This window comes from Heliangelus exortis, chromosome 1 (assembly GCF_036169615.1).
Source record: "Heliangelus exortis chromosome 1, bHelExo1.hap1, whole genome shotgun sequence".
NCBI classification, from domain to species: domain Eukaryota; kingdom Metazoa; phylum Chordata; class Aves; order Apodiformes; family Trochilidae; genus Heliangelus; species Heliangelus exortis.
This window is the reverse complement of record NC_092422.1, coordinates 134,036,844-134,061,470: the sequence shown is the minus strand read 5'-3', so window position 1 is coordinate 134,061,470 and position 24,627 is coordinate 134,036,844. Positions and strand designations below refer to the sequence as shown.

The window sequence follows — 24,627 nt, the reverse complement described above, 5'->3', positions numbered from 1 at the left end:
GTTCACAAGGACTGCTTAATGGTTTTCCAACTCTCCCTCCTCTCTTCTGCAGAACGGGCTAGGAGGAGGAAGCTTCGTGAAGAGCGGGCCTGGCTGCTGGCACAGGGAAAGGAGCTCCCCCCTGAACTTTCCCACTTGGATCCCAGTTCCCCTACCAGGGAAGACCGAAGGACTAAGGATCTGTGAGTATGCAGCTGGGCATGCAGCACCCAAGTTCATTGAAGTAGCGAGCATGGGAAGAAAAGGAAAGACGAGGCAGAATTGATATAGGAGAATAGCAAGGAATAAATTTAGAAACATCTGGGTTTGGTCCGCTCTAGAGGAATGATTGTGATGAGGACCTTTCGTCAGCATTATGGCACTGTGCATGGGATGGAAGGGAAGATGAAGTATGAGAGCATGTCTTGTGTGTCCTCAACTTGCAAATTCACTGTTGCGCTTCCCATTACAGCTTTGAACTGGATGATGAGTTCACAGCCATGTACAAAGGTTAGTCCTGCTCCATCTGTCCCCTTTGCATGACTTGCTCAAAGTGACACACTCACCTGGGTGTGTGTGTGTAACCACTCACCTTTGTTTTGTTACTGACAGTTCTAGATGTGGTGAAGGCTCACAAGGACTCTTGGCCCTTCCTGGAGCCTGTTGATGAATCATACGCTCCCAACTACTACCAGATTATTAAGGTATAGAAAGTGGTTCAGCCATCTTGACTGATGCACTTTGTTGACTGGAGTGCTGTGTTTTTGTAAATGTTTTGAAGTTTTGTGGGCTGTGTCAAAACTCACAGTCAAACTGAATGACTCCAGTAGTCCCTTCTAGCCTTACAAGTCAGGGAAGGCAAAGATGAGAGGCTGCCTCTCAGGAGAGCAGCTTCCACTCCCCATTCCCCCTCTGTGAGGGAACTGTTTATGCAGTTTTGTATGAGGCCCACTACTCTTGCTGTAACTGAAGAGAGATTTTGTTGCATTTTAGGCCCCCATGGACATCTCTAGCATGGAGAAGAAGTTGAATGGAGGTCAGTACTGCACCAAGGAGGAATTTGTGGGTGATATGAAGACCATGTTCAGGAACTGTCTTAAGTACAATGGTGAAGGCAGTGGTAAGAGCAGTAAGATGCTGAGTTCATTCATTTGCACCGCTTAGTCAAAGCAAGCAGTGATCTGTTCCTACTCACCAGTACTTAATTTGTGCTTGTTCTCTTTCAGGATATTTTTGGGAGGCCAGATGAAAGAGCAGAAGCTTCTGAGTAATAAGGCCTGGGGTTTTAGCAAGCCTTTTTAGCACAATTTGGTCATACTGAATTGGGGTATGGTATACTAAGGGATTCCCATGTTGGTAGATAGTGAAGGCAGAACAGACAAAGAGAAGAAAGTCTTTTTCTTTCTGAGCTCATTCCTTTGCGTGCTTGTGTGTGTCTGTGTGCTTCTTTTTTTATAACATCTAATACAGTCTTTGAAAGGTATTGGGGTCTCATTAGCTCACAGTGTTTGTTGAGTACCACCGAAAAGAGAATCCTTTGGATGGAACATGTAGTTTTTAGGTTCCTGGGATGTTGAATGAACTACACGAGTCTGCAAATAGGAAACACTAGGTTTAATTGCCATGACAATTAAAATTCTACATGTTGTTTAGGTAAGAAATCAGTTCCTATATAGTGGGTCATCACTGCAGACTGTCTTACCAGCATCACCTTGAAAGGGAAATTAGAGCTACCTGGCTTGTCGACGTGGGCCCCAACTAAGAGCACTCCTGCACCACCACTGGGAGAGCTCTGTTTCCTGAGAAACGTCAGGGTTAGTTTAGTGGAAACAACTAGAAATTCATTTGCTTCAAACCCCCATCATTAACACCTCACATATGTTTTCCTTCTTCTCCTCTCCAATGAAAAGTAGGAGTCCCTCTGAGCAGAACTGTCCTGTGAAAATGATGCAAAAGGGACACTGGTGCTGGTAATAGCTTTTGTGTTAGGATCAGCAAGTACTTTGGAAACTTTACATGGATAAATATGTTTGCTGGTTGTCCTCTGTCTTGTAGCATACAACAGAGATTTGAACAAGTCCAAGAAAAGCCTCTGTATGTAATCAAATAGTTCAAATAATCAATAATAGTTCAAATAATCAAATAATCAAATAGTTCACATTTCTTCTTTCAGCACTATGTTGGCTAACTGTGCAGGTCATGCATCTCTGTGAGCCCAAGTGGTGTTTCTCGTAATGTAATTTTTGGCACTATGCTGGAACACTGAGTTAATACTGACTCTGCAGGCAGTGCTGCTAATGGTACTTTGTCATGTCTATCTGCCTGTCCTCCAGTGGGGTTACTGAACAAATCTGGTGCTGCATTGCTTATCGAGTTTAAGAATGTAAACCAATGCCAACTCGTTGGAAACAGAAGTCTTCCTCAAAGAAGCTTTGTGGAGAGGAAATAATTTATCAGAGAGGGCAAGTTGCTTAATCGTTTCTCTCTTTAAGACTCTGTCCTTCATGTTGTTGCGTTTTTTGACTGCAGAATATACCAAGATGGCTTACAACTTGGAGAGGTGTTTCCACCGAGCAATGATGAAGCACTTCCCTGGGGAAGATGGAGACACGGATGAGGAGTTTTGGATCAGAGAAGATGGGAGGCGAGAGAAAAGGAGCCGTCGGACTGGCCGCTCCAGCACAGGCAGTGTTTGGACTCGGTCACGAGACCCAGACGGACCAGGCAAGAGGCAGCAACGCTTGGAAAATGGAGGAAAGCCTCCACCATATCGAGCTACTTCAAGGGCTCCTGCTTCTTCTTCCTCTTCCTCCTCCTTCTCCTCATCCTCTACAGAGGATCCTGGTGGCAACCCAATGCAGCCTCCTCGAGAAGTTGGTCCTTCCAATGGACGAGGTTTCCCTCGCTCTCTGCAGTACAGCAGCATGCCCAGCCCTGTGCCACATCCCAGCCAGATGGTAAGGAGCAGTTTCTGCTGATCTTCACCCATCATGCTTGTGAAGGGAGTGAGGAAAAGGGGGATGGAAGCTGTCTACTGTGAAATCCCTACTGCATGGCAAGAACCTTTTCCCAGAGATTAAGGGTCAGGGCTATGGTTACTAGAGCTGAAATTTTTCAACCCTTAGTTTCAAAGTTTTGGTCTTTGCCAGACTAGCTGGAAACAGTCTCCTAACATTTTCCATGACCAGCAAAATTCCTGGATGGTCTTGTGCCAGCCCTGGCTCCCACAGTTCTCTCCTTGGATAGTTACCCTCTTGTGCATGGAAGGCAGTCACATTTCTTCTTTTAACCTCCAGCTTATGATGCTGAACAAGCTGGTCTTCTTTTGTCTCAGTTGTTTACAGATGCCTGTTAGCTTTGTGCCATCAGTGTATTACTGCATTTTGTGTCTTGAGTATATATAAAAGCAGTGAATGAAATCAAACACAAGGCCTGCACCTGGACTGCAACAGTGACCTCCCTTTAGCCCAACATTTCTTCTCTGAATGCCATCTGTTCTTTCTCCCCTCTGGGATGTTCCTCACCCATCCTTCACTGCCTTTTCCATTTTAACCAGTAAAGTCTTGTGGTGTACCAGCTGCTCCCCTGAGATCCAGGCTACTCCTCACCCTTTTAGCTGGAGATCAAACAAAATTTTTAGAGCAATTGTTTTGATGCAGATAGTAGGAGACAGCAGGAGAGCTGAAGGCGATGATTATTTTGAAGGAAATCCAGCACGTTCCCCTGTTCCCCTGTCGTCCTGCTTGTGTACTCTTGTGGTCCATTTCTCTCTTTGGAGGGAACCACTGTCCCTCCCCAGTCTTGCTTGCTTGCTCCCAGATATTTGGGTGGCAAGTGAGTGTATTGCAACCTTGAGCTCAGGGACACATGGCTGGGGTGTGAGAGAGTGGCATTGGCAAGGAAGCTGTGTCACCTCATGGGAAAGAGACTACAGGTTTTTCACGGTGTCCCCAGAAAGCCCATCTGCTCACCTATGTGTTTCCTCTAGTCTTGATTTCCCCACACTTGCAGCACCTCTGCTGCTTTTCTGCACTTCACACATTGTTTTATTCCTCCCTCCTGCACCTGTCACCATCCCCTAGAGACCAGCTGTGCCAGGAACATTTGGTCCCCTGCGTGGATTGGATCCCACGAAACTGTACGGCTCACCACGAGTGCCTGAGCCCCATCCTGGAGATCCGGTCCAGCAGCACCAGCACTTTGCCATGCAGGTAAGATACTGCATCCAATGGATCCAGCACCCCGGTACTCCCAGGTTTCCTCTGCTTGTTGGTGCCACAGCTCTCCCTGAGACTCACCCTCTCTCTCTCTCTCTCTCTCTCTATTTCTCTCTCTCTCTCTCCCTCCCTCCCTCCCTCCTCCCCAGCCGGCTGTGGGACTGAACGAGCACCGTGGGCACAGGTTGGCTGCCCCGGAGAAGCAGGCATGTGCAGGACCAACCCACGTCACCGGCCTTGGACCCCGGCCAGGTGCCTTGCAGCTGGGGCGTGTGAGTGGCCCCGCGCCTGATGCTGTCTACCCACCAGCCCAGTTCCAGCAGGGCTTCCTGCCCCCCAGGCACAATGGGCCCCCTGTGAGGCCGCCAGAGGGTTCAGAGGTCCCCCCAGGGCACATGTATCGGCCATACAAGTACCTGAACCGCGCACACCCGACCCTGTGGAATGGGAGCCACGGCCCTGCTGGGCAGGGTGTCGTGGCACCAGAGGAGAAGGCATCTATGGGGCCAGGGCCCTCGCTTCAGTCCCACACCCTGGGTCATATGATGGACCCCCGAGCCATGAGGCCACCACTGCCTCCCAGCCAGTGGACTGAGCAATCAAATTTTCTACCTCACGGGGTGCCTCCCTCAGGGTATATCAGACCGCCTGGGAAAGCCACAGGCCAGAGGATACCACAGCCACCAGCTGCTCTGTTTGGGGGACTGCCTCAGGTGCAAAGAGGCTGCCAGGGCGGGGACTCCATGATGGACAGCCCAGAGATGATTGCCATGCAGCAGCTGTCGTCCCGGGTGTGCCCACCGGGTGTGCCTTACCACCCTCGCCAGCCGCCCCCGCCGCACCTCCCGGGGCCTTTTCCACAGCTGGCTCACGCCGCCTCTGCTGCTGGGGTGCAGCCACCAAAACCCATCATAGGGAATGGGAGCTCACAGGATCCAACCGGTCAGCCCATGGAGCCAGAGAGCAACCAAGGTAACACTCAAGTCCCTGTCTGCCAGCACAGCAGCCCCTGCCTGTAGTGTTTGACCTTCCCTGCCCGCCATCCGCCTGCCTGCTGCCAGCCATTCCTCCCACCTGCTGCATTGTGCCATTCTCCATGCTGGGACAGACCCTCTGCCCACCAGTGTAAACTTGCAAGGAGGGCAGATGAGCACCCCTGTGCCAGCTTTGTTACTCTTGGGCTCCAAACCTGTAGGTTTCCAAACATTGCAACTCCTCTGCAGGTGCACAAAACCCCCTGTCTGCAAACATGCCTTTATTGGCACCACTAGAGAAAGGGAAAATACTCTCTGACTTTAAGGCTTACTGGTGTCAAGTCTAAACAGTGGCTGAAGCACAAAAAGTAAAGCAGGATTTTTTCTAGAAAAATAATTAAATTCTTGATTAAATAGTTGTGGGACATGCATTTTTACACATCTTTTTAATTTTTAAATCTAGATTGGAGTATGTTTTTTGCTTCAGCCATTGCTTAGATTTTTCTAAGACTTCTTTCATTGTACCCTGCTTAGGGATGTCCTCTGTCCCAGCTATACCTGCAAGCTATCAGTTTGCCATGGAATGCAAATGCAAAGCGTAAGCTATGATGCTTCTAGAGCTCACTTGGAGTTAATAGAAAAATTTAATCTGCAAAGAGTTAAGTAAGGGAAGACGACATTATGTGACTAAATGGTATAAATATAGTCCTTGGACTAGATGTCAGTATGGCTTCTACTCTGAAATGCACATGTGCATTTTGAGCTCTCAATATCTCCAAACCCTGACAAGACAGGACTGTCCGAAAGCCCCTGAGCAGCTGTGTCAGTTCAAGTGGGATGACAGGGATGACATTGTAAGTTTCTTTCTGGTTGAATTTCATTCATTCTAGGTGGTAAAGTACAGATCAAAAAAACCTCTTAAAAATAAAACAAACCTAAAGTAGAGATCAAAAAACCCTAGAGATCAAAAAAAATTTTTTTTTTCATTAATTCTATCTGGTAAACTAGACATCAAAACCCTTGCATCTTTTATCAATCCCTTGTGTGCCTTACACTAAGAGGAAACTCTTTCCTTGTGTGGCATTGTTTAAAAGTCATCATCATTTAACTGTGCTGGATATAGAACAGAGACCAGGGGAGGACACTGAGTGATTGCAAGGCAGAGTAGTCACATCTCCAAATCTCAGTTGGTTAAAATATGGCTGCAATCAGCTCTGCAGCATCTCAGTATGTGGCAGGGCTTCTACCCAAGCTGTGGGCAAATGAGGTTTGTGGACTGCCATTATCCTGGCTTCTTCCATACCCCACTATGGTATCTCCCAGCTGTGCCTCTCCATTAGGCAGCCTCTGCATGCCCAGGTGTCAGACCAAATCCAAGTGTGCAGCATTACAGTGGTGGAGGTGACTTTCTGGTGGCTTGCAAACTGCAGCATGTTTGTATCTTTAGGTTTCAGTCCACGTGTGCAATCTTTTCCGTAGAGTTTCAACCACGTGAGTAGTTTCTAAAAGAACTCTTTTAAAAGAAGTGGCTACTAAAAGACCACCCAAGTTTGCAGATATGTACTTTGGAATTGCTAAAGAAGGGAAGAGGGTGTGATGAGTGCAGGAGAGAGGCTGCAGCCCCACAAAGAGACAAGTGGCCCTGGTGCCATACTTCAACAGTCCTGTAGACAGGTTTGAGTAGAGGACGGAATATTGTACAATTTGAAATATGTCCTTTGAAGCCTTTGGTGGAAGGACTTTCATGGCTTTAGATAGTCACTTCTTTTCCTCTTCAATTTGCATAGTTCAGAAAGCAGGCTTCATTCTACATCAACATGTTAGGGACTTGTTAGACTCAGCAACTTTGGGTCAGCAGCAGCAGAAGATACTGACAGGCTAGGCTTTGGTAGACCTTGTTAAGCTGGCAGGAATTAGCCTTTGGCATGTGTGCTTTGGATGACCATGGGTGGTAGGCATGTGTATGTGTATGTATGTGGGGGCTGATTTCCAAATTTAGACCAATACGTGACTTTTTCCCCCCTCTCTTTTCAGTGGAGCCACAGGCAGGCATGGACGAGAAGGCTCAGTGCATCGGCATTCGTGATGGGGCCTATGCCAAACTCCTACCTCATTCCAAGCCCCCGCTGCCCATGGAGTGCACCAGGCACACCTTGCTCCCAGACGGGGAGGGGGACTGCTCCAGTGTGAAGGGCGACCTGAAACCAGGACAGGGCAAGGGCACATGGCCAGCTGAGAGTGGCTACGCTGGTGACCCGGGTTGCACGAGGGATCCGGTGCCCAACTCTGAGAGAGGGGGTCCCCTGCCTGAGAATGGGGCAGTGGGTGAGGGGCCAGCAGCCAGCGCTGAGGGGAAGGGGCTGGCTGCCAACCTGCTGGAGAAGCCTCTCTGTGGTGGGGGGAAGGCTGTGCCTGAAGCCACCGTGCCTTGCATGGGGCAGGGCACTGGCCTCCCTGGCATGGATGCTGGTGGCTCCATCGGGGCCACCCCCAACCAGTTTCACCCTCTCTATGTGCCCGGTCTGGAATATCCAAATTCGGCTGGGCGGTACCACATCAACCCGGGCCTGCAGGGGTTTGGCCCCATGATGGGGGGCAAACCACCTCCTCCTGCTTCCCACCCCCAGCATTTTTCCCCACGGGGCTTCCAGCCAAGCAGCGCCCACCCCAGCGTCTTCCCCCGGTACAGACCCCCTCAGGGCATTCCCTACCCCTACCAGCCACAGCCTCAGCCTTCCTACCATCACTACCAGCGACCACCCTACTACGCTTGTCCACAGGGCTACTCAGACTGGCAGAGGCCTCTCCACCCCCAGGCCAGCCCCAGCGGGCACCCCAATGCCCATCCACCCCTGGCCAGACCCCCTTTCTCTGAGCGGGGGTCTGCCAGTGGCTTGCAGGGCTGCGAGGCACTGAGTGCTGCCCTGGCTTCTCCCAACCGCATGGACATAGCAAGTGCCAAAGAGGTATCTCCGAGTGATGGGCAGGATCTGGGGCCTGAAGAAGAGAAGTCCGAGGAGTCCCAGGAAAGGCCGGAGAGTCCCAAAGAGTTCCTTGACTTGGACAACCACAATGCAGCCACAAAGAGGCAAAGCTCGGTGGCAGCAGGAGAATTCCTCTACGGAGCACCCCCACCACACCTAGGTTCGGGGATGGGATTTGGCCCATCAGCTTTCCCTCCTCATGGGGTGATGCTGCAGACTGGCTCTCCATATGCATCCCGGCATCCCGCCAGTCATTTCCAGCCCAGGACGTATGGATCACCCATGAATGCTCATCTGTCTCATCATCCAGCCTCTGGCCAGGCCAATGGCCTCTCTCAGGAGGGACCCCTGTACCGCTGCCGGGAGGAGAACATGGGTCACTTTCAGGCTTTGTTGATGGAGCAAAGAGGCAGTGGAGGTGGCATGGGGGGGCCACCCCAGGACTTGTATAGACCCTCGGGGTAAGAGCATGTTTTCTGCGAGAAGGCAAGGTGGGAGGGGGATGATGTCTGGGTGAAAATAAGTGTTGGATATCCTTGAAAGGACGTGGCTTCAAGTCAGAGGAGATGGGAAGTGCTGTTTAGAGGTTAATAGGTGACTCAGACTCTTGGAGTAAGAGGTCTCTTAAGATGGAGAGAGTCTTGTTGCAGCTCCTTAAAAGAAGTAGTAATCACTATCATGGAGACCTTATTAGCCTGTCCCATCCATCCCCACACCAGTGCTTTATTTTATCTAACAGTGTTTTGTTAATATGTCATCTAGGGCTGTGCAAGAATTTTATTGCATCTCTGTCATAGTGGGACAGAGTAGCTAATGAAACTGGAAGTTAGTCTCTTGTTATGAACTCTTTAATGTTGCTCCCTTTTCCCCCTCCTCTTGATTTGTCCTTCCTCTCTGTCTCAAATTTCCCTCACAGAAAGTTACTTCCCACTGAGACTGTGGGTATCACATTTTATTCCTAAGTGGAAAATTACTGCTACTAAAAAAATTGCCTGTTCAGATTTTATGAAAGTGCTTTGACTGTTACTGTTTTGTCATAGTCCCAGTGTGACAGTCCTCCTTCTTTTCTACTATGCTGGGAGCTTGGCTTGCAACAGAGCCATTGTGGGAGTGGCATGGATTAGAGGTTGTGTTCTGGGGAGAAGCCAGAAAAAACTACATGAGGTGCATGCTTGTATGTGAATGTTGTATGTCTGCATTCAACCAAGTAGAAAGGATTTGCTCTTGATGTTCACTTGCTAAAACTCTCTCCATTCAACCTGGCTCCAGAATGCAAATGCATCAGGCTCAAGTTCCCTTCCCGAAGATGCCTGCAGCAACCATGTCCCGGGAAGATCTGACGTCACAAAAGCCCTCAGCATTGCCTCTGGATCAAGTAAGGGCTGCTAGAGAGAGCAGAGTTGAAATGCAAGTCTTTCACTTCTCCTTAGTTAAGGAGTGAAGTGTTTGGTGAGAGTGGGAAGCACTGGAAGAAGCTGGGAAGTCAACTACTGCTCTGCAGAGGAGTTGGGGATGTCTCTGTAGTCTAAGCTGACAGTAAAACAGAACCCAGGTGGACTGATAGTGCTAGCTTTGAACTAGTTGCATGCAATCATGATGTTACCCTTTTCTAAAGCTGCCACTTAAAGCCTCCAACTCATGTTCTTCTTCTTCCAGAGCTAGTCTGAGGAAGGAAGGACCTCACGAAGATGAAAGCTACGCATGATTTGGACAAGGGGGAGAAGGGGCCAGGCCTTCATCCCACCCTCCCCAGCAGCATGTAGCTTCCTGGGTCTGTGGAACATGGTGCTTCCAAGCCTTTTGTGTTGGAAACCTGAAGCAGTACCAGGCCTCAGCCAGCTGAGCAGCTGCCCGGCCACCTCGGGGCGAGCATTGCAAACAAGTGGCTTTCTGTGACTGGAGACTGCGTCTCGTTCAGGGTTTGAAGGGGTTTTTTTGGGTGGGGAGGGAGGGGGGGTGGGGGCTGAAACTTTCATTGACTGCTAAACTCAGGTATATTTTTCAGGGTGGAAGAAGATGATGATGGAATTTTATTTGTAGTATTAACGTGTGTGTTTTGGAGCTGGATCCAGTTTACAGAATTTAACCTGTTGCCTTTTTAAATAAATTTCTGTTGTTGGTGAATGTATTGTACATAATGGGGGAGGGGGTGGGCCCAGCTTGTAGTGGGCTTAGCACTGGAGGAATCCTTAACTGTTTACAATCATATCACACTCAAATTTTTCAGGATAAGGGTGAGGATTTGAGGGAAGAGGAGAGAGGTGAGGGAATGTGTGATGGCTTACTTACTGTCCTCCTCCTGTCCTCTGCAACTGAGACACAACCTGATGGTTTGTTGACTGAATAGCAGGAATTGCTCAGACGCATAACTTGTCCTCACCTTCCTCTTGTCATCTTCCTCCTTCCTTCCTTACCCTCACCCCCACCTCTCTGGATCCAGGACCTGGAGTGCATTTCCAGCTCCTGTCACCATGGGGGAACAAGGAAACCAGGACTAGGAATTGAAACCAGGACGGGACACTCATGGCATTGTCCCTTCTTCTAGTATAGAACCCTTCTCCATCCCTGCCTTTCTGATAGGAGAAACTAAATTTTCTAATAAAAAACAGAAATGGCACCACTGATCTTTTTAAACTTATTTTGGTGCAGCTGGGTGTGGAGCAGCACCCATCCAGTAGAATAAATTCTGTGCAAATCTGTACTGCCCTGCTGCCCAAGGAGAGGAGCCAAGCCTCCACCTTTCTTTCTGTGTCCTTTGACTATATTTGCTTCTTAAGATGCAGTGAAGCAGAAAGTTCCTCAGGGTCCTGACCAATCTTAGTTGCCTATGAAGGAGAAGGAGGAGCACGAAGCTGCTTTGGAGGAATGGTTGCTTTGCTGCAGTGGGAGTGTTTTCTTGGCCTACATAGTCAAGATTTGGTGTTTGCAAAATGTGGGTGAACCAGAAAATACTAGTTTGAAATAAATGTTAAGGTGGCCTGACTCAGGGCTTGAGGGATGAGAGGGCTATGTGCTTGTGTTGACTTGCTTTACCTTTACCATGCATTGACATGGCAGTGTGTCCTGCAGAGTTAGTGGCAGCTTCCCTCTGAGGCCGTGCACAGCCTGTCCTCCCCAGTTGCAGTACTGCACTGGGGAATCCCTGTGCACCAGCTCTTCACCAGGCACTGATGTTCCCATGTAGGTTTGACAAATGAGTTTGGTAGGAATCTCATCTGCAGATGTCTATTCATGCTTAAATCTAAGAAGGAAATACAGTGGGTTGTTTTGGGGGGAGCTGGGGTAAAACAAGGTGGAGTTGATATGTGATAAGATTGGGCAGCAAGATCTGCTGGGACCACAGACCTACTGCAGGCTGCTGGTAGCATGGGGAGGACAGCAAGGTGCTTAAAAGGAGGATGTGCCAATATGTTGGACAAATTGTGCTAGCAAAAGCAAAGGTGGCAGCAGAAGTGAGGATAGAATAGCATGCCCTTAAGTTTGTGGTACCAGCTAGGAGGTAAGGAAGAGTCTTTGTCTCCAGGTTTCTGAAGAATTCTTCTGTCTGCTTTGTTGTTTTGGATTGTGCTATCATCTGTATCTTTAGCTGGATTGCACTAGCATGACTGACCCCATCACTTTTGTCCTGATGTGTAGATCTACCTTGTGTTGGCAAAGCTATTTTGAGGAAGTGTCAGGTAGCATCTGACTGAGCTTTTCTTCCTTCTATCCTAAGCATTTGGAATAAAAGCCTAAAAGATGAGCAATATACTTTCTTGAAATAGAACAAGGAAGGACTGACACATTGGTGCCCTATTACCTACAAGTCTCGCTACTCTGTTGCTACAGTACTTTTGCTTCAATATAATGTGAATTACTTACAGTATCTATCTATGATGTTATTGCATTATGAAAGGGAGATTTTTGTGTATGTGTGTGTGTGATTTTTGCATTTGTGTCCATCTGACAGGAATCAACTGTCACTGGTGTATTGGTGTGAACTCGAATAGGTGATCCTGAAGGTTCTTCTTTGACTGAAGCAGGTAACTGCTCTCCCCAGCCAAGAACACATGCTGTGGCTCATCCAAGTTTTTTTCCAGATCTCAGGGTCTACTGCTGGCTCATCAACTAACAGTGGGTACTAGAGATGCCCCAGCTGCTCAGAAGCAGCTGGAACCTTCCCTGAATGGAGGTACTGAAGCAGCAGTAGCTATTTATGAAATACTGTGCACATATAATTGCTCTTGAAGACAATAATTATGGGACAAACAAAACCAGAGTTGCTTCTCCTTGACAAACAATCTTTAGTTTATTGTAGAAATAAACATAATTGGAAATAGCACATTTGAAAATAAATTACTGTATAATGTAACTTGTATCAAAGTATTTGGAATTCCAGAAATGTGACTGTAGATTCTGCAAACAACCCCTGCTCTACTTCAGCCTGTGTCTTCTGTATCACAGACAGTTACCCAAATATTTAAAGTGCCTAGCATTCAGCTCATTCTGAACTTTGTGGAACAGGAGGTTTTTTTAGAAGCTGTAAAAAAAAAAACAAAAAACAGCCAGCCAAGCTGAAGCACTCTTGGCGTTCAGTTGGAACTGGTACTGAAAACATGGTCATGGTATCTGGATGAATACCAAGCCCACATCAAAACAAGAGACAAATAAGAAAAGCAAGAATTGCTTGTGGTCTGCCTGGTCAGCATAGTGGAGTGTTTGTGATAGATACCCTGAAGATCCTATATAGGATGTGCAGTGTGAAGATATTATCCCTTATCTGGCATAATGGAAGGATTAGAGTTGCAGGTGGCAGACAAAACAGAGAAGTAAAGGGACTCCTTCTGAAAGAGTTTGTAGTAAATGGCTTTTGATGTAGTCTGTAATTTTTATAAAAGTGGCTAAAAGTGACTAACAAGCTGCTGTTGTGAGGACACATGGTTTATATTAGAAAACTACTAATAGGTTAGGGGCAGATTTGGCTGGGCTACAGGGATAGGGCTATCCTGGGGACAGGACAAGCTAAGAGAGAGAGCTGCTTGTAGAATCTTAGCTCAGTGTTTCCAGACTTTCAAATGCTTTGTTTGTTAGTGTCTGAGTTTGTTGGGTTTTGGTTTTGGTTTTGTTTTCTTTTATGATGACGTGGGGTACCCTCAGAAATCAGCTCTGTCCCACTAGGTACAATCTGACATGTCACAGAAAACTGGGACACTGCCAATGGTAGCAGATTGCTGGTGTGGAATACCAGTGGAAATGCACAAGGAGAAGTAGAAAATGTGAATATTATAGTTTATGGCTTTCTAACCCGTGCAGAGCAGGGTTTGGTTTGTAGATACTGTGAAAGAGATGGGTTTAAGGAGGGATGTAGAAGAGAGTAAGAGAGTAAAAGGGAAGATCTTTATGAACAGAGTGGTACTTTTTGCCATGTGTTGGTGTGCAGTGCAGTAGACATGTAGCTGCATTTTCAAATATCCTGGCTTTTGAATGCCATACTTGTGTATGGCATTCTCACTATCTTAACTAATATTTTAACACAATACAGAGAAAAATCTAGGCTCTGGTTGGAAGTCATCTTTTTCATCCCCCAGCATTCTTGTAGTACATTATATTACCAATTGGTCCTTCTTCAGCAAGCATCTTGAGTTTTGCAAAGTTTCCTGTAGCTGTTACTTTTCCCACATGGAGGATGTGTTTTGCTGTCATTATGTATTTCATGCTAAACAAGACTATATAATATGTTGATCATGCCTGAGGATGCCAAATTTCCAGTATTCTCAGAAGAACTTTTTTAGCCTTTTGCTCTCTCTGCTGCCTCAGCCTTTGCAAGTGGTATGTGATATTCCCAAGATGTTCAGTTGCCATTATAAATGCCATTGTATAAACTTCCCCTGGGACTCTGGAAGCTTCAGGCATCTTACTTACTTCAAACCCTGGCAATTCAACTTAAGTATTTTAGGAAGGAGAGTCACTCAGGCTCCACAGTGATTTTTAACTGTGTCCAGCAGTAGTTTGCAGTCTATAAATTCTGTGGTGTGACCCACCAAACCACTCGGTAGCAATCCAAAGCACCAGCCTGCAATGAAGACAAAAGAGAAAAGTAAATTTGAAGTTGCAAGGCACAACTGGTTTGATTTGTGACTTTAAAGTACATGGAGACACTCTTTTCTTGGAAGAGCTTCTGATCCTTTCTCATCTGCCAAATGCCTTTCCCATGCAGACTTTCTGAAACAAATCTCCTGTGTATATTTTTGTAAGTGTGGTTTCTCAAGGTCTTGGAGACTTATCAACTTCTTATGTCTTATCTGAAAGCTAGGCACAGAGGCTGTCTTTCATTCTGCTGACGGAAGCAGTTCTCCTGCAGCTTCTCATCCAAACACTTCTCCATTTAAAATGAAAATATAATTAGAAAGCAACCTTCTTTTATTTTTCCTCTACTTATCTCTGTCAGTCTTGTGTGCATCTGTGTTCAGCCAGGGCTGTTGCTTTGTTCTCAATGGCTTTGTTCTGCTTTCCTTTTCGAAGGAGCAAGTGTTGCCTTGTGCACTGTGGAGTTCTGGAGAAGGTGCTGAACTGAGTGATAGGGAAGCACCATTCCAAGGGGTGGTTTGATGAGAACAGAGGAGTTGGTGACATTGTGGCTGCTTCTGGTTCTACTCACTGCAGAGCAACCTTACAATTGGGTCTACACTGAGTCAGAGCAACTCCTTGAAAAGATTTTTAATGTGGTGCGTTGGTGGTAGAGGAGTTTGCTCTTGCAGCATTCCTTTTTCCCTTTCAGTACAAGGCTGGTGGTTGAAGAGCAGGTGTGAGTACTGTATCCTTTCTGCAAGGCTGAGATTGAGATAGCAGGCTATGAAAGTAGCATTGCAGCTGCAGGCCATGTGACAAGCTTTAAGAGTGTGTGCTTATTGTAACCACATAAGCATCTCAAAAGTTGACCTTCCAGCCTTTCTCCATCTGTACCTGTTTAACATACAGATGGGAGTAAACCAAATTCAGTCTTGGCAGGACCCCTGCCACCCATGCGGAAGGAAAACGCTTTTAACCAGCACATAATGAGCTGTGCATTCAGATTTTCACTCTGCTGCCCACCTCCCTTTCTGAAAAGGAGCTGCAGGGAACCCATTTCCTGCTGTCTCCAAATAGAAGCTCCAGGAATGAGAAGGGCAAGGTTTGGTCCACTCCTAGGCAAGGAAGTTCAGGACAGGGTTTTATGTATTCAGAACTAAATAGTAACATCCAAGCGTACCTTTGAAGTGCAGATGTAGCAAGCTCTGTGATGCTGTACACTTTTTGGTTACTCTTCTGCCTTGGCTCACATGCAGTATTTAAGAGACCATGGAGCATGTTACAGTTTTAAAACTCCTGGCCCTGTATCAACTGAGGGGTCTTTTTCCTTCATCTGTAGCAGTGGCCTTGATATCTTTTGGCAAAGGTCTTTCCCTTTTTGAAACATGAATGTCAATGTGGACAGTGTATCCAAGAGAGAGCAAGAGCTACACCCACCGTTGAAAGAGAGGATGAAGGATTAATTAGGATTTTGGGTTCATTGGGACTGTCACCAGCTCTAGCAAGTCCCTCTATCTTTTGCCCTTTTTATTTGGAAACACATGGCTTGCTAGAAAAAGTGTAGTAAGTGGAAGCTCTTCTAAATAAGTATGGAACTGACTATTTGGCCAAAATACCCTTCTTGTGAACAAAGACCAACGACCATTAGGGACTCCTTTGGCCTTCAAATTAGTAAAGGGCAAGCAGACGCCTAACACATTCAGACGCTGTTGAGTAGATCAGAGGAGCAATCTTCCTTTCTGAAGGCAGGCAGGCAGATACAGGAGCTTGGGCCTCAACTTTTAGTCTAGGAAGTCCTCTTATCCCCTTTTGTGTCATGCACCCACGTTTCTCCTGTCCTTGCTTCCTTCTCTCCCTTACTCACTTCGTTGCATCAGTTGTTTTCAAGTGCAGATGAAAGCTCAGTGCCCACATGAGTGAAAAGGCAGAAGGTTGAACTTGCCAGCTGCCTCCCTTGCACATGTATAGAAAGCAGGTGGGGAGTGCATGGTTACTTTGCTCATAAAATTAAGGTGTCCTTAGTAGCTCAATACAATAGAGTATTGTTCTCCTTCACAACCCTGGGGTTTGCCAGCCTGACATGGCAATGTCTGTCCCAGTGACAGCGCAAGGGTTTGCTCCTGGCCTCTCTGAAGAATTCCTGCACACAATCCTGGCATGTCTACCTCCAAGGGGGATTAGGTTAAAAATATATACTGTGTACTACCATGAAAACTGTTGCTTCTCTTCCCTGATAGATCAACGAACACCACGACCTGATCTTTTTTGAGCAATAATTACGTGCAGCAGTGCAATTTTGACCTTCCCCTATTGTTTCAGGGAGCGGGTGGCTGTGAAACTCACTGGAGGGCCTTCACAGTGTGAGTGGGGAGCAAGGTGCTTTCTGTGGTCCTGTGTTTTATCTATGCCATGTTCCTACTTTTCTAGCTGGATTGATTTAGGTAGCCAGGGGGAGAGGTGCCTGATTCCTCTGTGCACAGGAAGTTAGGGAAGGGAGACAGCTGGTGAAGTTGAGCCTCTTCCATGAAGCAGAACACATGGAAGAGCAGTGCCTGCTGCCATTGTGGAGTGAGGTGTTGGTGCACCACTGATTTAATGGTTCTGGGGACAGAGAGCAACCCACTGCTGCTTCACTTGGCATTGATGGGAAAGGTAGCAGGAGAGCCTATGCCACCACATCCATTTTTTTGTTGTTGTTTTGAAGTCTGGTGATGTTTGGTTTGTTGTTTGTTTTTTTTATTATTATTATTATTGTAAGTTTGTAAAGAATGTAATCTGTCTGTTGGAGGCACAAGGAGAAAACTGGGGGGCTTTTCTCTTTTTGGGTGAGGCTGTTCTTAAGTTGCTGTGGTTTTTGTTGTTTGGTGGGGAGAGGGTCTAGGAGCCACAAGGGTAAAACAGTGGCCCTTGCCAACTGGTTGCAACTGTCCCAGGGCAAGAGGAGGGTGAGGTGATTCTATGGCAGAGACCTCCCACAACAAGCTGTGAAAACAACCTGTGCATCCTTCTGTGGGGAGAATAGTACCTGCATGGAGCTCTGCATTGAGATGTTGTACTGTGTTGTGGGACTTCATTGTTGAGGGCTGGTCCTGCTCATCTTAGACTCTGTTAGACACTGGGCTGGCCAGCTGCCCATGCTATTTAGGAAAGGTTGGATTTGATAGCACAGATTTCTCAGTGGAAGGTGTTAATGCTGGAGCATTTTGACCCAGTGCTCCTCTCCCCAGAAAGGTGGGGATTGGGGGGTCGGGTGTTGCACCTCTCCATCACCCAGTGCCCAGGAGCCCCAGCTCTCAGCCCTGCCTCCCTCCCTGTCCCATAGAGCACAGTGTCAGGGATCCTCTTCTCTCTCCTGCTGCTGCAAAGTTGTGTGAACTTTCCTGGTCAATACTGGAAAGGGGAATGCTATTTATTTTTATATTGTGTATATTTTGTCTTGGTCTGCTGATTACCTTTGTTCCCCAAGAGCGACAGTTACCTCAATAGTTAGCTTAATACTGTGTGTTGGGTAATTTTTTTAAAGAACTTTTTTAAAAGCTTGATCCTTGGAGGTCTGTAGATTTTATTTCCATATGAATTGGTTATTTTGTATAAAGTACATTCTTAAAATAGCACTCACCCATGCTGTATGTGTGTTTTCTTGTCTCCGGGATGGTTTTCCTCTCCCTTTGTAAGAGGGGAGTGGATGGGGGTGGGAGAGGAACACAGAAGGCTTTTTTTCAAGAGAGACAAAGCCCTCGACTGCAGTCAATCCCAGTTATACCACCTGAAAGCTATTTACAAGAGAGCACCTGGAAAGCTAATTGGGATCGTTTCCCCTTCCGAAACACAGCTGTTTGCCTATGAACACCCCAGCTGTGGAAATGAGATGGTGTCACTGATTTCCCTCTGAGTCCTTGGTGGGCTGCGGGATTTTCTGCAGCCCAGGTGTGCTGGAAAGTGCCTTCCTCCACCGCACAGTCTTGGGTCACAGGTAGTCTGGTCCCTACACTTGTGTAAAACTCTCTTTGCTTTAGAAAGGGTGACTGCCCGTGAGTAGAGCCCAAGGTGTGATGCTGCTATGAAGGAGAATTAAAATCCAGCCCTCATGGTTCCCCTTTGTGCCTAGGATATGCTGACCCTCAGGGGCTGTTGCGGGAATGGGAAGCCTCTTTAAGTTCATGTGCAGTGGTCCAAATCCATATTGGACCCGAAACAGTGCTTGCCATTTGCTGTTTATTAAATCTCCCATGTGAGATGAGGCAGTGGTTGCAGCCCTCCCAGCCGAGAAGTGTTGAAAGACTTTCTTGTGAGGATTTCAGCACTAAAACTGGGAACTAGCTGTACTGTTTCATGTAAAGGCACCTGGTGTAAGATGTTGGTGTCAGTAAAATGGAGCATAGGGGACAAACAGCAAACGACCAGGGGCACAAAGGCTCCCAGGCACATGTTGTGTGCCCTCCTTCTGTCTCCTCCACGGCTGGTAACAGATGCTCTTGCTCCCAGCTTTTGCCAAAGCAGCTTCACAGAGCAGCGTACTTAAACCACGCGGTCCATCTGCCCCTTCTATGGGACTCTTGCTGAGGTCGGGGTAGCCCCTGAGCCCAGCATACTCTCCTGTGCTGGAGCTGCCCCTGCCAAGAGATGCTCAGGAAATAATTGTCTGTGATGCAGGACCCTACACTTGCCAAGTCAACCAGTGATGGCATCCTGTCCCCATAAGTCTTGTTTTTCTCTATGCACCCTAAGCAGCCACCAGTATTTTACAAAGACAGGCAAACAAGCCCAAGTGAATGAATTGTTATAAGGCTGATAGTAAATCTCCAGCCATCACAGCTCCTGGAGCCCTCCAGGGACTCACTTCACCTTCCATGGGCTTGGTCTGAAAGTGACTTGTCCCACCACATATTTGCATATTTTATGCACAAAGAAGCCCGAAGGAGCTGTTGTCACCTTCCCACCCAATTTGGAGAAGCCTGGGATGTGAACTGCTGAACGTTTCCATCTGCAACACCCCAAAACTGCCAGCTGGGTGTGGGAGCTGCCCCTGCAGCCTGTAAAGCAGGTGGATGAAGCCAAGTGTCCCAGTAGGTGCTTCCTGGCATGGCTACAGCTCCGGACCCTGCAGAGGCTGTTTGAAGAAAGGCTGTTGACTCCTCTGAGCTGTGGCAAGGTAAGGTGTTCCTGGGGGCAGGACAAGGGCTGGTCTCTGTCACATATCCCTCTCCTCCCCAGCTGGGGCCAGAGTTCAGGGTGACAAGAGCAAGCTGTCCAATTTAAGAAGGGAAGGAATTTGGTAGTCCCATCAGTCCCAGGAAGCGCTTGGGTCAGAGGGGATTGGCTGGGGGAGATTTCTAATCCTGGGGCTAAGCCAGCGCTGAGTGGAGCCGGTGCTAATTGGAACCAGTCCAGGGGAACGGGCGGAAAGTTGCTGCTTTTAGAGATGCCTTGCAACTCAGGCAAATACGAAGCTTATTTGTGCTATAGGAAATGCCACATCCAAACCTTGACAAGATGCTGTCACCGGTGTAACAGGCAGTGTCAAGCTAGGCCATGTGTCCCCTTTACCTTTATTCCCCCTTTATTCCTTCTTTCTGCTGTCCACAATTCTTGTTTTTTCTCCTCTTTCCTTCCCTCCATGTGTTAGCAAAACTACTCCCTTGCACTAAGGGTGAGTTTTGCAGACCTCTTGGGCTGAGGCTCTTGCCTTCCTTTCTCACCTCCTTCTCCCTGGGAACTGGGATGCTTCCCACCTCCAGTTTTCTGTAAGGTTGCTAATCCACACAGGCTTTAGTCAGGGATGGGTGGATCTTTTGGTTTCAATAGGGATCAGTTTAGTGTCTAGTTTGGGCATGGAAATAAATGGCAGCTCCTCACTCCCATTATGGGACAACCCCTGGGGAGAGCTCTGACTCCAGGAAGGCTTTGCTAGACATGGTAGGTGATGCAACTTTGAGGAGTGCCTAACAGCAAGTGAAAAACAGAGTGCCCCTGGCATCCATCAGTGTTTTGGGAAAAGTTTGTTTGTTTTCTTTAGTATATTTCCCTAAAAATAGAGAACCCTGGAGGTAAAGTTCCCATCTTGAATTTTGCTATTAGTCATCACACTTCAGCATGGGAAACATCACCTCACAAAGAAAGGCAGGACTAAGGTGTTTAAGGGTAGCTAAGGAGGACTCAAATTCAGGGTAAAATGAATGGTTTCTACTCACAAAAATGAGTTATTAGGAAAATTGTTCAATCACTCATTAGAAAAATCATCCATAATCTTAAGACTTTTATTTTTGTAACACACTGAGGTGTAAAATACAACTTCCCCAAGCAGCCAGGATTTTTGTGAGGGGTGGGACCCCACTGTCTCTTCTGCAGCTCTCAAAGCTGCAATTTTTGTTTGGAGAAAGCTGAAGCAAAGCCACTCAACCAGGGGGGTGGCCCACATCCCTGACAGGCTGGAAAGAACCCAAACACCTTTGTTTCAGCCATAAGCTCGGTCTGAGGGTTCAGTGGTGTTTTATATGTATTTATGCAGATGTATAAGGAATGTTAGAGTCTTCCAAGTGCTAAGAAAAAATGCAAACTTGTTCTGGACCCCCAAAAGGGGGAGCCCTGAGGGCCCTGTGCTTGCCCAGCATAGAGGAGACAGAGTGGCTTTGCTGGAGGAAGTGGAGAAGGTGAGGAGGGGCCAGGGCTCATCATGGGCCTGGAGCAGTGTCTCAGAGCTTCCCCCTCCTCTGTCAGCACTGGGAGGCCACATGTTCCCTGCCTGTCCTTTAGAATTCCTGTCCTGCAGAGGCTGCCAGGGTGAAGGAATCGTAAAAAGTTCACCCCCTTGTCATGGATGCACCCATTCTTCTGGGGCCAGTGGGCAAAAGTAGTTTGCAATTTCCTCAGGCCATGACCTTTGTTTTGACCATGACAGAGGAGGATAGCAATCCATCAAATCCAGGGGGCAGGGGGAAGAGAGCTGCCTTTGGCCAGCCGAGGGGTTGTGCTAGTCCAACGGACAGGACACCCCTTTGCCCCTTGGGTTTGCTCTAGAGGCAGGGGGGATGCCTTGCTGGTCACTCAGTTGGCTGTTCAAACTTCTTGATGGGGCAATTCAGTGAGGGGAAACCACAGTATGTGCCACACAATAAGCTCCTGCCAGAGAGATATGAAATTTTGTTTTAATTTTCTTTCTCAAGACAGATGCTGGATTGCAATTTGCTGTGTCAGCAGGGTGGAGAAAGATGTCTTTACAGGGGCTTTGTGCATGGGGCCAGCCTTGGAGAGCGGCCGACTGCATCAGGACAGTATTTAAAGCAGGAACTTGGACAGAATGGGAGATGCCAGCAGATTTACCACCTTCAAAGCCCTGGCTGTTAATGGTCGCCTCACATTTCCAGAATGCAGAGGGCTTTTTTAAGATCCTGCACTATTACTTTTTGTTAGGAAAATAAGCGGCACACTAGAACCATCCCCTGGGAAACAACTCCCATAAGCATCTGCCTTTCCACTCAAATTCCCAAGGGGGCAATTCATCCTAGGAGCACTGTTTCCCTGCACCCGGTGTCCCCTTTGAAGACATACCTGCATATGAAACGAATCTCCCCCTGAGGAAATACAGCCAGCACATACCAGTCTACCCTGCTTCCCTTGGCCACCTGCCTGCCTCCTCTTCCTTCCCTCTGATCTCCCCTTCCCTAGGGAAACACATCTCACCCCACTTCCCTGCTGCATCCAGATTCCCTTGGGAAGTTATTCTGTCACAAATCCACCTTGGGCAAGCCCTTGGAGAACCTCTAGGTTTGGTGGGTTAGAAGGGAGGACTACAGTATTTCACCTGGGCCTTAATGTAACCCCTTGCAACACACAGATCACCCATTTCAACCCAACCACTTGCATGGATAGCAGGATAGGTTGTTTTTTTTAAAAGGAAGGAGCAGCATGCTGACTTCCAAGGACAGCAGACCACAAAGTGGAGAAATGTGTAGCTCACTTCCTTCTTTGATGAGGATCGTTGGAGTTCAGGCAGGAGAAGGGACAACCATTTACAACTTCAACTGAAATTGCTGTACAGGAGGGGGAGGCAGTTCCTTTAACTAGGAGGAGGAAGATGGAGCCACTGTTTATTGCCAGAGCTTGCGATTCTGGCACGAGTCTGGGCAGGGCTGGTTTCTCTGCCAAGCTGCAAGTAGTGCTACTTGACAGTCATCTTTCATCAAAACTGTTCCCTGTAAAGAAGAGCTTGAATGCCCTCCCTGCTGATACAGCAAGGGAAAACAACCTTTTTTCCCTTGTAAACAAAAAACTTTTTTTTTTTCAAAGTGCTTGAGTCAGCAGCACAGGGTCTCACTGTCTTTGAGGTCCTACCTGCAGTGAACACCACTGCTATAGAACAGGGTCTGCACGCTCAGGCTGTTGTGCTAGGGAGTTTGTTTACCCTGGGTGCTGGCTCTAGTCCTGCTGGCATTTAGGGTCAACTATCACCAAAACACCAAACATGGCCCCTCCTCACCACCCTGCCCAAAGCCCCATGACACAGCTAACGTCATGCCATCTGGGGTCAGAGTGCCCATTTTCAGGCTTCACTGACATTAGACCCAGGGCACATGCACCAGAAGTTGCTCTCCTGTCCCCAGGCTGTTTCAGCTGATCTCCCTTCAGCCAAGAAGCCCCTTCATGCTGTGGCTGCAGCTCCCAGGTTGCTCAGAGTGGTTCAGGAGGCCAAGGCTGGGCACCATGGTGCTTGCCACAGGGCGCTGGCAGGTGTGGGAACAGTGGGAAGACATGACTGGACTCCAGTTGGCTCCACCAGCCAGTGCCTGCCTTTTCTCAGGGGGTGATACAGTCTGCCTGCTTTGAAGGAAAGGGTGCATGGGAAAAAGTTATCATCTCACTTTAAGTTTTCATCTCCCTCTCTCAGTCACGCATGTCTCTGGGCCTGCCCTATAGGCAGATGTATAGTTGATGCCCCCATGCCAGATGTCCTGGAAGATCAAAGTTGCTGCTCGCTGCATCCTGCAATCACGCGTGCACACACCCACCCCTGCGCCTCCCACAAGACTTATAACTTATGCTCTCTATCTTGTCTCCAATATATTTTCCTCCCCTTCCTTTGTTTGCTTTCCAAACCCCCTGTCTTAGGCACTCCCTGTAGCCTGGGCCATGCCAGCAGGGAAAAACACCCTTTGCTCCCACTAACAGCATCCAGCAGTGGGGAGGAGCTGGGGGTGCCTTGCAGTTTTCCCATCCTTCCTTGCCTTTGGGGTTTGAGGCTCCTTGGGGTGGCAGGGGCTCTGGGGCACCCTTGTACCTCCCACCCTGAGCATCTGAGAGGAGCTGAGGAGGCATTACATTACACCTCCTTGAAGTGATGGGGAAATCCCCCTTGGACATCCACCTTCAACCCCTGAAAATTTCTGAGATTCTCATCTCTTGGTAGTCCTGTGGGGGTTTCCCAGTCTCAGCCTCTGGGGAAGCCCTGAGACCCAGTGATGCACCAACCAAGGAACAAGGGCAATGCAATGCTTCTCTTAAGTGCACACAGAAGAAAACACCATTGGGCTGCAGGAAGAAAATATTGTTTGTGCCATTAATAAATAAAATAATATTTTTTAAATTTCAATTTTTTTTCATTTTATAATGTACGTATAGTACACTAATACATGTATACAATTTATAAGTGTATGTATATATATATATATTGGGGGGTGTATTCCCTCCAATATATTTTTATAGCTAGGAGTGCACAGTCAAAAAAGTTTGGAGCCCACTGGACTAAATCACCAGCCAAAGGTAAAATCAAAGCCAAGGGGGATGCCACCACCTTTTTTCAGCAATATGATCTAGTGGGAGGTGTCTCTGCCTATGCTGGTGGTGGTAGTGGAGATGCTCTTTATGATCCCTTCCAGTCCAAAGCATTCTGTGATTCTATGACTGTTCAAAGGCCAGCTCCTCACTCAGCAGCATGGAGACCACCTTACAGAAGTAAAGCAGGCATGCTTTACTCAGATCCAAGGATTGCCTCTGTCCTCCTTTCCCCCACCATTACAGCATGAGAGAACCTGGGGCTTATGGGGACTTAGAGCACAAAGTGAGTGCAACCCCTCCTCTGGGTGCTGCAGATGGGGCATTCCCATCTGGGGTTGCATGGAGGCAGGGGGGAACACGCACCTTCCCCATCTTCCTACTGCATCAGGCATCATCTCTGCCTGAGCAAATGTTTAATTTGTAAGTTGAACAGCCTGTTGCTCAGCTTTTCTTGTAGAAAAGTCATGGGCTTCACTTTTTTTCTGCCTGTATTTCAGAGAAAGGCTATGTGCCAAGTGAACGATGCAGTAGTGCTGCCTTCTGCCATGAGGAGGAACCCATTCACCAGCCACAGGGTTGGAAAACCACTGTCCTCCTGCCTGCAGCACGTGCTGGATAGCTGTCCACCTATAACAGTAGTAGCCAGTGGGGACA

General features: G+C 47.8%; 1 protein-coding gene across 3 annotated transcripts in view; it reads left to right on the top strand.

The window, feature by feature from the left end:
• CECR2 (CECR2 histone acetyl-lysine reader) overlaps positions 1-10,278 on the top strand; it is a 95,281-nt gene extending 85,003 nt beyond the window's left edge. For 2 of the 3 annotated variants that reach the window (XM_071767487.1, XM_071767470.1), the window contains 10 exons: positions 53-182; positions 452-489; positions 592-683; positions 973-1,099; positions 2,509-2,936; positions 4,062-4,190; positions 4,346-5,168; positions 7,205-8,615; positions 9,424-9,603; positions 9,811-10,050. In XM_071767487.1, the coding sequence (XP_071623588.1) occupies positions 53-182; positions 452-489; positions 592-683; positions 973-1,099; positions 2,509-2,936; positions 4,062-4,190; positions 4,346-5,168; positions 7,205-8,615; positions 9,424-9,595 (3,350 nt within the window). In that variant the 3' untranslated portion in view covers positions 9,596-9,603; positions 9,811-10,050. Of the gene's footprint in view, positions 1-52; positions 183-451; positions 490-591; positions 684-972; positions 1,100-2,508; positions 2,937-4,061; positions 4,191-4,345; positions 5,169-7,204; positions 8,616-9,423; positions 9,604-9,810 lie in introns of all 3 variants that reach the window. The other variant, XM_071767477.1, reaches the window with a different exon arrangement.
• The last annotated feature ends 14,349 nt before the right edge of the window (positions 10,279-24,627 follow it).